General features: G+C 52.3%; 1 protein-coding gene across 10 annotated transcripts; it reads right to left on the reverse strand.

The window, feature by feature from the left end:
• Window positions 1–6,992: 6,992 nt before the first annotated feature.
• Window positions 6,993–10,829, reverse strand: LOC105495337 (SERTA domain containing 3). 10 transcript variants are annotated; one of them, XM_071086847.1, is made up of 3 exons: window positions 10,478–10,829; window positions 8,062–8,228; window positions 6,993–7,923 (listed from the first exon to the last, which is right to left on the reverse strand). In XM_071086847.1, the coding sequence occupies exons 1-3, from the start codon at window positions 10,652–10,654 to the stop codon at window positions 7,632–7,634; spliced, it is 636 nt and encodes a 211-aa protein (XP_070942948.1). In that variant the 5' UTR covers window positions 10,655–10,829; the 3' UTR covers window positions 6,993–7,631. The 10 variants fall into 10 exon arrangements, with proteins under 10 accessions (XP_070942948.1, XP_011763043.1, XP_011763042.1 ...); XM_011764741.2 differs by adding an exon at window positions 8,465–8,628 and having other exon boundaries at window positions 6,993–8,228; window positions 10,478–10,614; XM_011764740.3 differs by adding an exon at window positions 8,465–8,628 and having other exon boundaries at window positions 6,993–8,228; window positions 10,378–10,514.
• Window positions 10,830–13,841: the final 3,012 nt, after the last annotated feature.

Below are 13,841 nucleotides of genomic sequence, written 5' to 3' on the forward strand. Positions count from 1 at the left end.
AGTGGAGCCATCTCGGCTCACTGTAACCTCCGCCTCCCGGATTCAAGCAATTCTCCTGCCTCAGCCTCCCGAGTAGCTGGGATTACAGGCGTCCGCCACCACACATGGCTAATTTCCAGTAGAGACGGGGTTTCACCATGTTGGCCAGGCTGGTCTCGAACTCCTGACCTCGTGATTCGCCTGCCTCGGCCTCCCAAAGTGCTGGAATTACAGGCGTGAGCCACCGCGCCCAGCCTGTTCATTTTTGAAATGGAGTTTCGCTCTTGTTGCCCAGGTTGGAGTGCAGTGGCCCCATCTCAGCTCACTGCAATCTCCGCCTCTTGGGTTCAAGCGATTCTCCTGCCTCAGCCTCAGGAGTAGCTGGGAATACAGGCACCCACCACCTTGCCCAACTAATTTTTGTATTTTTAGTAGAAATCGGGTTTCACCATGTTGGCCAGGCTGATACTGAATTCCTGACCTCAAGTAATCTGCCTGCCCCAGCCTCCCAAAGTGCTAGGATTGCAGGAGTGAGTCAGGGCGCCCTACCTGTTTTTGTTTTTGAGAAGGGGTCTGGCTCTGTAGCCCAGACTGGAGTGCAGCAGCGGGATCTCCTCTCACTGCAACCTCTGCCCATCCTGGGCTCAAGCGATCCTTCTACCTCAGCCTCATGAGTAGCTGGGACTACAGGCGAGCACCACCACCCCAGTTTTGTTTGTGTGTTTGCTTTTTTGTTTTGTTTTTGTTTGTTTGTTTTTATTTTAGTGGAGACAGGACCTCAGGGCCTTGTCATGTTGCCCCAGGCTGGTCTCAAACTCCTGGGCTCAAGCAATCTGACTGCCTTGGCCTCCCAAAGTGCTGGGATTACAGGGATGAGCCAATTTGCCTGGCCCTTCTTCAGGTCTTTACCCAAATGTCACCTTGTCTCTGAAGCCCTATCTGGCCATCCTATGTAAATAGCAACACTCCCCTTACTCCCTGACTCCCCCCCGCCCCCACAGCATTTATCACCACCTGGCCAACTCATACATTTTCACTTCTTTTTTTTTTTTTTTTTTTTTTGAGACGGAGTCTCGCTCTGTCGCCCAGGCTGGAGTGCAGTGGCCGGATCTCAGCTCACTGCAAGCTCCGCCTCCCAGGTTCACCCATTCTCCCGCCTCAGCCTCCCGAGTAGCTGGGACTACAGGCGCCCGCCACTTCGCCCAGCTAGTTTTTTTGTATTTTTTAGTGGAGACGGGGTTTCACCGTCTTAGCCAGGATGGTCTCGATCTCCTGACCTCGTGATCCGCCCGTCTCGGCCTCCCAAAGTGCTGGGATTACAGGCTTGAGCCACCGCGCCTGGCCTTTTTTTTTTTTTTCTTTGAGACAGTCTTGCTCTGTTGCCCAGGCTGGAGTGCAGTGGTGTGATCTCGGCTCACTGCAACCTCCGCCTTCCAGGTTCAAGTGATTCTCCTGCCTCAGCCTCCTGAGTAGCTGGGACTACAAGTGTGCATCACAATGCCCAGCTAATTTTTGCACTTTTAGTAGAGATGGGGTTTTACCATGTTGGCCAGGCTGACCTCAAATTATCCACCCACCTTGGTTGGCCTCCCAAAGTGGTGGGATTACAGGTGTGAGCCCCCACATCCGGCCTTCTTTTTCTTTTTATTTACTTAATTATTTTTGAGACAGAATTTTGCTCTTGTTGCCCAGGCTGGAGTGCAGTGGCCTGATCTTGGTTCACTGCAACCTCCATCTCTCGGGTTCAAGCGATTCTCCTGCCTCAGCCTCTGGAATAGCTGGAATTACAGGTGCCCACCACCACGCCCAGCTAATTTTTTGTATTTTTAGTAGAGAGGGGATTTCACTGTGTTGGTCAGTCTGCTCTTGAACTCCTGACCTCAGGTGGTCCACCCACCTTGGCCTCCCAAAGTGTTGGGATTACAGGTGTGAGCCACGGCACCCAGCCCCATTTACTTACTTATTTATTTATTTATTTATTTATTTATTTATTTATTTATTTATTTAGAGTGGGAGTCTCACTCTGTCGCTCAGGCCGGAGTGCAGTGCTGTGATCACAGCTCACTGTAACCTCCAACTCCTGAGCTGAAGGGATCCTCCCACCCAAGTCTTCTGAATAGCTGGGACTAGCGTGCCCAGGTAATTTTTTTTTTTCATTGTTTTAAAGATGTGGTCTTGCTATGTTGCCCAAAGTGGTCTTGAATTCTTGGCCTCCAATAATCCTCCTGCCTCAGCCTCCTGAGTTACTGGGATTATAGGCACATGCTGCTGTGCCTGGCATTATTTTTCATGTGTATTTCACTCTTCCCCCACTGTTACACTTCATGAGAGCAGCAATTGTCTATTTTATTCATGTTCCTGCTGAAGAGTGCCAGGCCCACAGCAGGCACTCAATAAATTTAAGCCATTATTGGAATCCTTGGTGTGCCTCAGGCTCCCTGACACTTCGCTGTGTGAGGCAGGTATTACTCCAGATCCTTCAGTTTGGAATACGGTGTATTTGAGGAACAGCAGGGAATGGTATGGTGGGAGTATAAGAGTGAGGGTGTGTAGGGGAGATGAGTTCAGAAAGGTGGGAGGGAAGGTTAGTCATTGCCAGGTCTGGAGTTCTTTTTTTTTTTTTTTTTAGACGGAGTCTCGCTCTGTTGCCTAAGCTGGAGTGCAGTGGCCCAATCTCAGCTCACTGCAAGCTTCGCCTCCCAGGTTCACGCCATTCTCCTGCCTCAGCCTCCAGAGCAACTGGGATTACAGGCGCTCGCCACCACCACGCCCGGCTAATGTTTTGTATTTTTTTTTTAGTAGAGACGGGGTTTCACCACGTTAGCCAGGATGGTCTCAATCTCCTGACCTCGTGATCTTCCTGCCTCGGCCTCCCAAAGTGTTGGGTTTACAGGAGTGAACCACCACACCCAGCCTTTTTTTTTGTTTTCTGAGACAGGATCTCGCTCTGTTGCTCTGTCCAAGATGGAGTGTTGGAGTGCAGTGGTGCTATCTCTGCTCACCACAGCCTCCTTTTCCTGAGCTCAAGCGATCCTCCCACCTCAGCCTCCTGAGTAGGTGGGACTACAAGGGCATGCCACCAGCCCAGCTAATTTTATTTTAGTTTTTTGTAGAGATGGGGTCTCCCTATGTTGCCCAGGCTGGTCTTGAACTGGACACAAGCCATCTTCCTGCCTTAGCCTCCCAAAAGTTCTGGGATTACAGGCGTGAGCCACTGCACCTGGGCGATTTTTTCAACAACAAATACTTTTTTTTTTTGAGATGGAGTTTCGCTCTTGTTGCCCAGGCTGGAGTGCAGTGGCACCATCTCAGCTCACCACAACCTCTGCCTCCTGGGTTCAAGCGATTCTCCTGCCTTAGCCTCCCAAGTAGCTGGGATTACAGCCATGAGCCACCACGCCTGGCTAATTTTGTATTTTTAGTAGAGACAGGGTTTTTCCATGATGGTCAGGCTGGTCTCGAACTCCCAACCTCAGGTGATCCACCCGCCTCAGCCTCCCAAAAAAAGTTCTGGGATTACAGGCATAAGCCACCGCACCCAGCCCTTCAACAACAAATAATTTTTGAGAGTGCACTTGCGCCAAGCATTGTTCTAGGCACAGACCGACACAACCCTCAGAGTTCCCAGGAGAGTAGGAGGCTACCTATAGATGGGAAATAAGTAATTCAAGATTGGGTAGGTGCTACTAAAACAAAATCAGGCCGGGTGCGGTGGCTCATGCCTGTAATCCCAGCACTTTGGGATGCCGAGGCGGGCAGATCACCTGAGGTCAGGAGTTCAAGACCAGCCTGGCCAACATGGAGAAACAATGTCTCTACTAAAAATACAAAATCAGCTGGGTGTGGTGGCGCATGTCTGTAATCCCAGCTGCTGAGGCAGGAGAATCGCTTGAACCCAGGAGGCGGAGGTTGTGGTGAGCTGAGATCACGCCCTTGCACTCCAACCTGGGCAACAAGAGTAAAACTCTGTGTCAAAAAAAAAAAAAAAAAAAAAATTAGCCAGGCGTGGTGGCGCGTGCCTGTAATCCCAGCTACTTGGAAGGCTAAGGCAGAAGAATTACTGGAACTGGGAGGTAGAGGCTGCAGTGAGCCAAGATCATGCCACTACACTCCATTCTAGGTGACAGAGCAAGATTCCATCTCAAAAAAAAAAAAAAAAATCAAACAAGTTGTGGTGGGGTGGTGACCCACCTGGATGTGTTGAGCTAGGAAGGGCAGGGAAGACCTCTCTGAGAAGGGGATATTAGGATTGGTGAAGCTATTGGGGAAAATGTCCACTGGGCAGATTTAACAGTAAGGGCAAAGGCCCTGGGGTGAGAAGGAGCCAGGGTCAAGGGAGCCCAGCTGAGTGAAGGAGAGAGTGGGAGATTGAACTGAGAAAGTTGTCCGCAGTGAGTAAGTCAGTCCTTGCAGGTCTTGGTGGAGTTGGGGTTTTATTCTGAGTGTGTCAAGAAGTCACTGGAGGCCGGGCGTGGTGGCTCACACCTGTAATCCCAGTGCTTTGGGAGGCTGAGATGGGAGGATCGCTTGATTCCAGGAGTTCAAGACCAGCCTGGGCTACATGGCACAACCCCGTCTCTACAAAAAACACAAAAATCAGGTGTGGTAGCATGTGCCTGTAGTCCCAGCTACTTGGGAGGCTGAGGCTGAGGTGGGAGAATTGCTTGAGCCCATGAGGTGGAGGTTGCAGTGAGCTGTGATTGTACCACTGCATTCCAGCCTGGGCGCCAGAGCTGGAGACCCTGTCTCAAAAAAAAAAAAAAAGAAAGAAAAGGCACTGGAGGTTTCAAGGAGGAAGACATGATTCAACTGCCATCATACTGGGATGCAGACCTGGTTGCTTACCTTTTATTTTTATTTTTTACAAGTCCACAGCGAATATCATACCTGGTTGCTTTTTTTTTTTTTTTTTTGAGATGGAGTCTCGCTGTGTCACTCAGGCTGGAGTGCAGTGGCATGATCTCAGCTGACTGCAACCTGTGCCTCCTGCATTCAAGTGATTCTCCTGCCTCAGCCTCCCAAGTAGCTGGGAATATAGGTGTGTGCCACCATGCCTCCAAAAATACAAAAAAGTAATTTTTTGTATTTTTAGTAGAGACGGGGTTTCACCGTGTTGGCCAGGCTGGTCTCAAACTCCTCGCCTCAGGCAATCCGCCCGCCTCAGCCTCCCAAAGTACTAGAATTACAGGCCTGAGCCACTGCGTTCAGCCTGTACCTGGTTGCTTTCTTTTGATCCTCTGGGCTACCTCCTTCCTCTTTCTCTGGATTGGCACCCACCTGTTCAGATTATCCCTCCACTTTCTGATGACGACACCTTCAGGTTGAGAAATCTGGCTTTGACCCAGAAACCACAAGCAAAATCCCCATCCTTTCTCCGCCCGTGGACTATACCCAGGTGTGGTTCCTCCTCACAACCCTTCCAGAAAAGTCCCTAATGCTGTGTAAGCTCACTTGCTTCATCTTTTCAAAGACCATTGTAAAGGCACAGCCAGTACAGGGAGGTATCACATTACGGCTTCCTTCACCTCCTTTCTCCTCTCCCATATCTCAGCAGGCTGGGCTCGCACCTCCCTAATAAAGCATCAGCACAGGTCAGGCACAGTAGCTCATGCCTTTAATCCCAGCACTTTGGGAGGCTGAGGCGGGCAGGTCACTTGAGGTCAGGAGTTCGAGAACAGCCTGGCCAACATGGTGAAACTGTCTGTATTAAAACAAAATACAAGGCCGGGCGCGGTGGCTCAAGCCTGTAATCCCAGCACTTTGGGAGGCCGAGACGGGCGGATCACGAGGTCAGGAGATCGAGACCATCCTGGCTAACCCGGTGAAACCCCGTCTCTAGTAAAAAATACAAAAAAGTAGCCGGGCGAGGTGGCGGGTGCCTGTAGTCCCAGCTGCTCGGGAGGCTGAGGCAGGAGAATGGCGTAAACCCGGGAGGCGGAGCTTGCAGTGAGCCGAGATCCGGCCACTGCACTCCAGTCTCGGCGACAGAGCAAGACTCCGTCTCAAAAAAAAAAAAAAAAAAAAAAAAAATACAAAAATTAGCTGGGCATGGTGGCGAGCCCCTGTAGTCACTGCTATTCGGGAGGCTGAGGCAGAACTGCCTGAACCCAGGAGTGGAGGTTGCAGTGAGCTAAGATCCTGTCATTGCACTCCAGCCTGGGTGACAGAGTGAGACTCCATCTAAAAAAAAAAAAAAACATTACCACCGTAACTCTAATCTGGGCTCTGGGCTCTGCTTCCTAGCCAACTCTCCTAAAGGGGTCTTTTAGTACTGGGGAGTCTTTGGGCATTTTCTTGCCCCTCTGGACTCAGGAGCACAGTGACACCTACTCCATGTGACTCAGTTTCTCCCTCCTGTGCCCACCCATGTGGCTGGTGAGTCTAACAAGCAACGTTTATAATAGTGAAGGGTAAGGCTCTAGAAGCCATTTCAGTCTAGCTCCCTGGTCCTTGCTCTTCCTAGCTTAATTAACCTCTGAATTAAGCAACTTGGCCTCTCTGAACTTCAGGTTCCTCCTGTATAAAAAGTGGTAATAGTACTTACTTCTATATAATTATGAAATATTTATATAGAGTGGCTAAAACACTCTATATAAAGTGGCAAATAAAGTGGCTAGAACAAGCACTCTATTTTTTTCTGAGGCTGGAGTGCAGTGGGTGCAATCATGGCTTACTGAAGCCTCAACCTCCCAGACTCAGGCGATCCTCCCAACTCAGCCTCCCCAGTAACTAGAACTACAGCTGCATGCCACCATGCCTAGCTCCTTTTTGTATTTTTTGTAGAGGCAGTATTTTGCCACATTTCCCAGGCTGGCCTCGAATTCCTGGCCTCAAGTGGATCCTCCCAAAGTGCTAGGATTACAAGTGGGAGCTAGAGCACTTGGCCAACAAGCACTCAATAAACGTCATGTACAATGATACATCTACCCCAACTAAAGTGGTGCTGATGTTTAGGAACTTACCGGGTCCCTCCCACTGACCCAGTGAAGTTTAGAAACATAAGACAACATCACTCCTTCCAAAATACTTTTATTTAAAAAAATTACAAACAATCCAAAAAGAAAAAAAGTCACCACAAACTCTGCCTTTCTTTTAAATAACGTGGCATGGAGCAGTTTGGTTTCCACCCTATTGCACGTGGTCCGGCCTGGTTATGAAATCAGGAGGCTGCTGAGACTGGGGTCCTGCCAAGGAAGTGGGGTTCAGCCTGGAGGGAGGAGACCAGCCCCTCCCACCCCCTCAAGGTGCAAGAGGCAGAGCCTGGGTTTCTATAGCAACCTGGCAGCACATCCCTGTCATCCTTTGACAGGCCCAGTTTTCTTTTATCTTCCCTGAGGCCCCAGTGGTCACAGGGGAGTGGGAACTAGCGGGAAAGGTGGAAGAAATGTTTAAGTGGAAAATCAGACTCCCAGAAACAGAGTCTCGTTAAGGCATTTGGAATAGATAAATTAATTCAGGAAGACCCACCTTCACAGAAGGTTGGGGTAACCAGACACACACACACATGCAAGACGGTTTGTGGAACCCTGAAATGGGAACAAAGGAGGCCATAGTCGCTGCTTAGAGCCCCCACAAAAACACACACCCAGAGTTGCATTCAGGGATCCAGGCCACAGAAGATGACACAAGAGAGGATCCCCTCCATCACAGTTTTAGGACCCCAGAATTATTTCCATGATGTGATCCAGTTCATTCCACTCCCAGGAACCTGGGGCACAGAAGAGGTTGTGAGGAGGCTCTGGTGGGGCACGCGCAGGCTCCTTTTCTACCGCAGATGTGTCAATGTCCAGAAAGAAGTCATCCAGGCCAGAGTCCCCCAAGTACCGGGAGCTCAGCGCCTCTAAGAAGACTGGATCAGGCTGGGGTGGCACTTCATTCTGGAGGCCGAGGGGAGCCACTGGATTCTGAGGGGGCTCAGTCTCATCCATGGAGGTGTCCAGCTCCCTAAGGATAGAGCCAATGGTGGCTGACAAGGAGAAATCCTCCTCGCCCAGGAAGAGGGGCTCGGGGGGCAGGGCAGGGGCTGGAGCCAGGCGAAGTGCAGCCTGCAGCTGCTGGAGGGTGTTATGGATGAGGACATGCCTGCGGAGGCTGGGTGCTCGGGGGCCCAGGCTGCGCTGGACTTTGTCTAGGGAGATGCGGAGCAGGGCTTGCTGGTAGCTCTGAAGGCCTGCTGGACTCCACTCCCACCTCTCCTCCTCCTCTTCCAAATCAGAGTGTTTCCTCTTCAAGCCTCCCACCATGATGCCCTGTAGAGAGAAGAGGGGCATAGGGGCATGTCAGACACCAGACACCGTAGTGCTGGCTCAAATCCCACTTTTTCAGGCCTATTGAGTTGTTGGTGATTTTTAATCATCTGAATCTCGGTTTACTCATCTATAAAATGAAGGCTGTCTGAATCCTACAAGGTTAAGGAGGTGAATACATATGTGATTAAGAAAATAAGATCTGGACTTAAGTACAGCTAGATTTAAATCCCACTTACTTGCCTATGGTGGCCTCAAACAGTGAATTTACATCCATGAGAATCAATTTCCTCATCTGCCAAATACGGATCCTAACAAGTTCCTCTGAGCCTTAAAACTGTTCTTCCACAATATTAATTTCTTCAAACATGGAGCACGAAAGACAGGTGTGGAGCAGAGAGACCTGGATTGGAAGTAGGGAACCCCAAATTTGATTTCTGTACTGGAAACTGCTCAGCTGCGTGATCGTGGGAAGTGACCTGAGTCAATTCTCAGGCCTCAGTTTCCTCATCTGTAAAATGGGGACTGTAAAAAAAATACTTCTCACCACCTCTGTCCAAGGAGATGCCACGTATCTATAGGGCCCACCACACAGGAAGTGCTTAATGAACCAGAGTTGTGTTTTTTTTTTTTTTTTGTTAGAGACAGGGTCTCGCTCTGTCGCCCGGGGCTGAGTGCAGCAGCGCTACCACAGCTCACCGAAGTCTCGAAGTCCCGGGCTCAAGCGATCCTCCCGCCTCAGCTCCTGAGTAGCTGATTACTCCTGAGTAGGGATTACTACCACACCCGGCCTCGATCAAGAGTTAATTGCCAGTTATACGCTCAACAGATTTACTGAGTGCCTACTATATTCGAACCTCCTGGAGCCCTGCTGGGGCACCTATGTTAAGATTCTTCTTTCACAGTCAGGATATTTCCATGTCCTCTTCCTTAACCAACTGGGAGCGCTCCCAAGAGTAGGAAAGGGGCCTCATTCCCTCTGCCCGCGCTTTCAGATTCCCCCAAAGCGCGCCCCAGAGGAAAACTTGCTAGAACTGAGCTCAGACCAAGCCCCGCCCCCTAGGGGGGGTCCCACCCAATCAGACCTCGGCACTGCAAGGCCCCGCCCCTCCATGGGTCTTTACAGAGCATCCAGGAACGCCCCAATTTGTCCCAGGGGCTTCTGGGAAACGGGGGCCAACAGCCGCCAGGTACGCGAACCGACGTCGAGCACGCACTACAATCCCCAGAGGGCTCCGCCCGTCCAGGGGACGAGCCCCCCTCCCCCGACCCCGCTCTCCCTCAGGGCATGCGCACAGTGGCACAAGCGAGTGGGGGAAGGGAACCCGGACGTCCAGCTGCCGGCGCCCGCCGAGCCCCGCCCTCCATTGCCTCCGGGGCGGCGAGTCTGAGCTCCATGCCCGGAACACCCCTCCCCCACCCCTGACTCCGGCTCTAAATCTGCTTTCTCCCTGTCCCTCCGTGCCTTGAAAGTCCGGGATTCTCCTCCCAAACTGCCCTTGGATCCAGAGACCCAGATCCGAACACATCGCTCAAAGACGACAATGCTGCGATGTAGTTCGCGAGACTACGTATCCTAATTTTGATACTTCCTCCCACTTCCCCTATTCTCCTGACTTTCAAACGCCCCTGGACTACACCTCTAAACTCGCTGTCCGGCTCCAAGACCCGAACATTGAACTCTTCCCGGCATCCTCCCTTCCCCCGCCAGTGCGTCTTGGAGTCCAAGAATCCTTGACCCTAGCTCTCTCGCTTCTCCAAATACTCAGGATCTCAGCCCCAAACCTCTCACACCTTTTCCAGAACACGATAAAGCCCCGAATTCAACCCGTCCGGAAGACCCAAGTGGAATCGAATCTCCAGGTTCCCTGTCTCAAAAGTTCCTTCCCTCTGTTCTCTCGCTTCTCCAAACGCCCCACGCCCCACGTCCCAGCTTCAAACTCCCTGCACTTGAAAATACTGCCCCAACAACCTCGCATCCCCTCCTGGGTCTCGAACTCAGTCTCGGGCCCCCAGACCCTCCCTATCATCACCCTGAATCTGAGGCCCCCTCCCCCGGTCTCACCCAGACCCCGCCTCCGCAAGTCTCCGGGGCGCGCCTCTCCCTCCTCCAGCCTAAGGTAAATTCCCAAGCCAGGCGACCACTCCTCACCCCAGCTGCCAGGTTCGCCAAGACCACCTCCTGGAACGCCCACAGCGTCGCGACCCGCCAGTGCCGGGACCCACCAGTGACCGGCCGGGGCCTCGCTCACCTCGGCAGGGCCTCTCCGTCTGGCTTCGGGACCACCCAGCCCCGCCCCGGAGCCAAGCCGCGAGCCGCGATTGGCTGGAGTCCCGCCCGCCGCGGGGCGTCGATTGGCTGGGCGGAGCCATCCACCCTTGCCCGGAGACGCCGGACCCGCCCACCCCTCCCTAGCGCCCCGGGCCATTTAAAGGAGTGCAACTGGCAGGGGGCGGGGCAGCGCCTCCAAGGGTGGAGGGCGGCTGGTCCAAGAGAACCGCTTCCTTCCACTGGGCTACGGTCCTCGCTCCAAGATCGTCACCACTACTCCCTGCAGTCCCTTTTTGCCAGGCCTGGACCCCACCGCGGAGCCAGAGGGGCTGGCATACCCTCTGGCTCCGGGAGGTCCAGGCAGGCGGGGCCGAACAACCGGAGGAGGCCGCGCCCCCGGGGTTCCGAGGGCGGACGCCGGGGCGGGGGATGACGTACCGAAAGACCAGCCAATAGTGTGACGCGGCCCGCGTTGCCTAGGCGATCGCAGCCCCGCCCCCTTGCTGCGCTTCTCCCGCCCCCCCGTACCTTACCCCGCGGCCCCTTCTTAATCCTCGAGTTTTCTCAACGCGTCCTCTGGTGGTCCTACCTGGGTCTCCTGACACCTCTCTCCTTCCCCGCTCCAACAAGATGACTCCTCCGCTGCTGTTCATGGCTTCCTACCCCTCCCCCCTGAAGACAAACTTCAAACCCCTTCCTTTTGCCACAAAGCCCCTCACGACCTTGCCTGATGCGCTCTCCTGGTTCTCTCCGATCCTGCCCCATTGAGTCACTTCCAGTTTTTCTAAAATGGCTTCAAGCTCCCATTCCCCCCATCACGAAAACGAAAGGATTTTGTCTGTTTGTTTTCTTCCCTGCCTTACCCCAGTGTCTATAATGCCAGGTACATAAGTTCTCAAACATGACAATAAAAGGCCTCTGGATCTTTATTATTTATTATTATTATTATTTTTTTTTTTTTGAGACGGAATCTTGCTCTGTCACCCAGGCTGGAGTGCAGTGGTGCAACCTCGGCTCACTGCAAGCTCCGCCTTCCGGGTTCACGCCATTCTCCTGCCTCAGCCTCCCGAGTAGCTGGGACTACAGGCGCCCGCCACCACGCCCGCCTATTTTTTTTGTATTTTTAGTAGAGATGGGGTTTCACCGTGTTAGCCAGGATGGTCTCGATCTCCTAACCTCGTGATCCGCCCACCTCGGCCTCCCAAAGTGCTGGGATTACAGATGTGAGCCACCGCGCCCGGCCTGAATCTTTATTATTAATAATATTATTTTTTGCCGGGCGCGGTGGCTCATACCTGTAATCCCAGCACTTTGGAAGGCCGAGGCGGGCAGATCACGTGAGGTCAGGAGTTTGAGACCAGCCTGGTCCACAATGGTGAAACCCTGTCTCTACTAAAATACAAAAAGTAGCCGGGCGTGGTGGCGCAGCCTTGTAATCTCAGCTACTGGCGGGGCTGAGGCAGGAGAATCGCTTGAACCTGGAAGGTAGAGGTTTCAGTGGAGCCGAGATCATGCCACTACACTCCAGCCTGGGCAACAGAGCTAGACTCCATCTCAAAAAAAAAAAAAAAAAAAAAATATATATATATATATATATATACACACACACACACACACACACACACACACACTTTTTAAAATACAGATGGGGGAGGCAGTGGGGGTTTCCTTGTGTTGCCCAGGTTGGTTTTGAACTCCTGGCCTCAAGCAATCCTCTTGCCTCTGGATATTTAAACTTGTTTCCTCATCCTGAAAATATACCCTCAATTCCCAGGCTGCTTCTCAGAACTTATCTCAAAGGTTTCCTCCTCTCAGAAGCCCTCCCTGGCAGTCCAGGTTGAGTTAGGATCTATTCTAGGATTCCATGGCCTCCTGTGCCACCATCCCAGTCCTGGACTGTCAGTTACTATATGGACTGAGGAACCCCCAACCGAGGGCAGGTACTAAGGATATATCTGTCAACCACCGCTTGGTCTGCAGGATCACACAGCACAGGGCTGAACACGTAGCAGGTCCCAGTGAAAGTTTGCTACGTGCTCAGGAATGTGACAGAAAAATAAGGCAGAAAGAAGACACTCCTAGTGTCCTGAAAGCCCTCACCCGTAATGCCCCACCCCTACAATGAGTTTCCCTAAGGGGAGGAGGCAGTTTTCTCCAGGCCACCTCTGGGAAGGGAGGTTTAAGCCTCCTCAGACCAGTTCTTGCCGGTTGGAGTTTGTCAACCAAGTCATCCTGCTGTTTGCAATGTAAGACGAAAGGATTTCAAGGGGGGGGGGGGGGAGGAGGAGATAAAAGGGAGGGGAATAGGTAGGTGGGTGGTGTGGGTTGGAGGCAGGGAGAGAGAAGCGTCTCAGCTCACTCAGGCCTGGGGAAGGTGTCCCTGGGAACAAAAGAACCGGACAGTTGATTCCAAAAAAGGACATAATTAGGAAGGAGCAATTCTTCCGCTTCCTCCTCCAAAACCTGCTCCTCCTATAGGGTCCCCAAATCAGGAAAGCCCTACTGCATTTGGGTTTTTGTTTTAGAGACGGGGTCCCACTCTGTCGTGGATGCTGGAGTGCAGTGGCGCACCTCGGCTCACTGCAGCCTCAGCCTTCCTCCTGAAGCACTACTGTGACTCTGTCCCCAGGCTACAGCTCTGTGCTTCTTCCTGATGTCTCCCCTCCACCCCTCACCAACTGTCCACACAGGGTCCCAGGCATTCCTCCCACCCTCTCTCTCTTCCCCTCCTTACGGCTCCTCCTCCAACTCCAACTCCCTCTGGGCTATCGGCCTCCATTCCTGTGCCCTTCCTATCCACCTTCACAGAGTAGCCAAAGGAAGCTTCATAAGACACACACCCAACTGTCCCCCTGCCTTACCTCTCTGATGCTCCACTCCTTGCATAAATCCTCAAAATAAAGCACAAACTTTTTTTATTTTTAGAGACAGGGTCTCGATCTGTCCTATAGGCTGGAGTGCAGTGGCCAGGCCTTGACCTCCTGGCCTCAAGCCATCCTCCTGCCTCAGCCTCCTGAGTATCTGGGACTACAAGTACATACCACCATACCCAGCTAAATTTTTAAAAATAATTTTGTAGAGATGGGGTCTTACTATGCTGCCCAACCTGGACTCCTGGCTTCAAGCCATCCTCCCACCTCAGCCTCCTGAATATCTGGGACTACAGGTGCACACGACCCTGCCCAGCTAAGTTATTATTATTACTGAGATGGAGTCTTGCTCTGTCACACGGGCTGGATGCAGTGGCGCGATCTCAGCTCACTGCAACCTCCACCTCCCGGGTTCAAGCAGTTCTCCTGCCTCCACCTCCCAAGTAGCTGGGATTACAGGTGTGCATCACCACG

This window comes from Macaca nemestrina, chromosome 20 (genome assembly GCF_043159975.1).
Source record: "Macaca nemestrina isolate mMacNem1 chromosome 20, mMacNem.hap1, whole genome shotgun sequence".
NCBI lineage: Eukaryota > Metazoa > Chordata > Mammalia > Primates > Cercopithecidae > Macaca > Macaca nemestrina.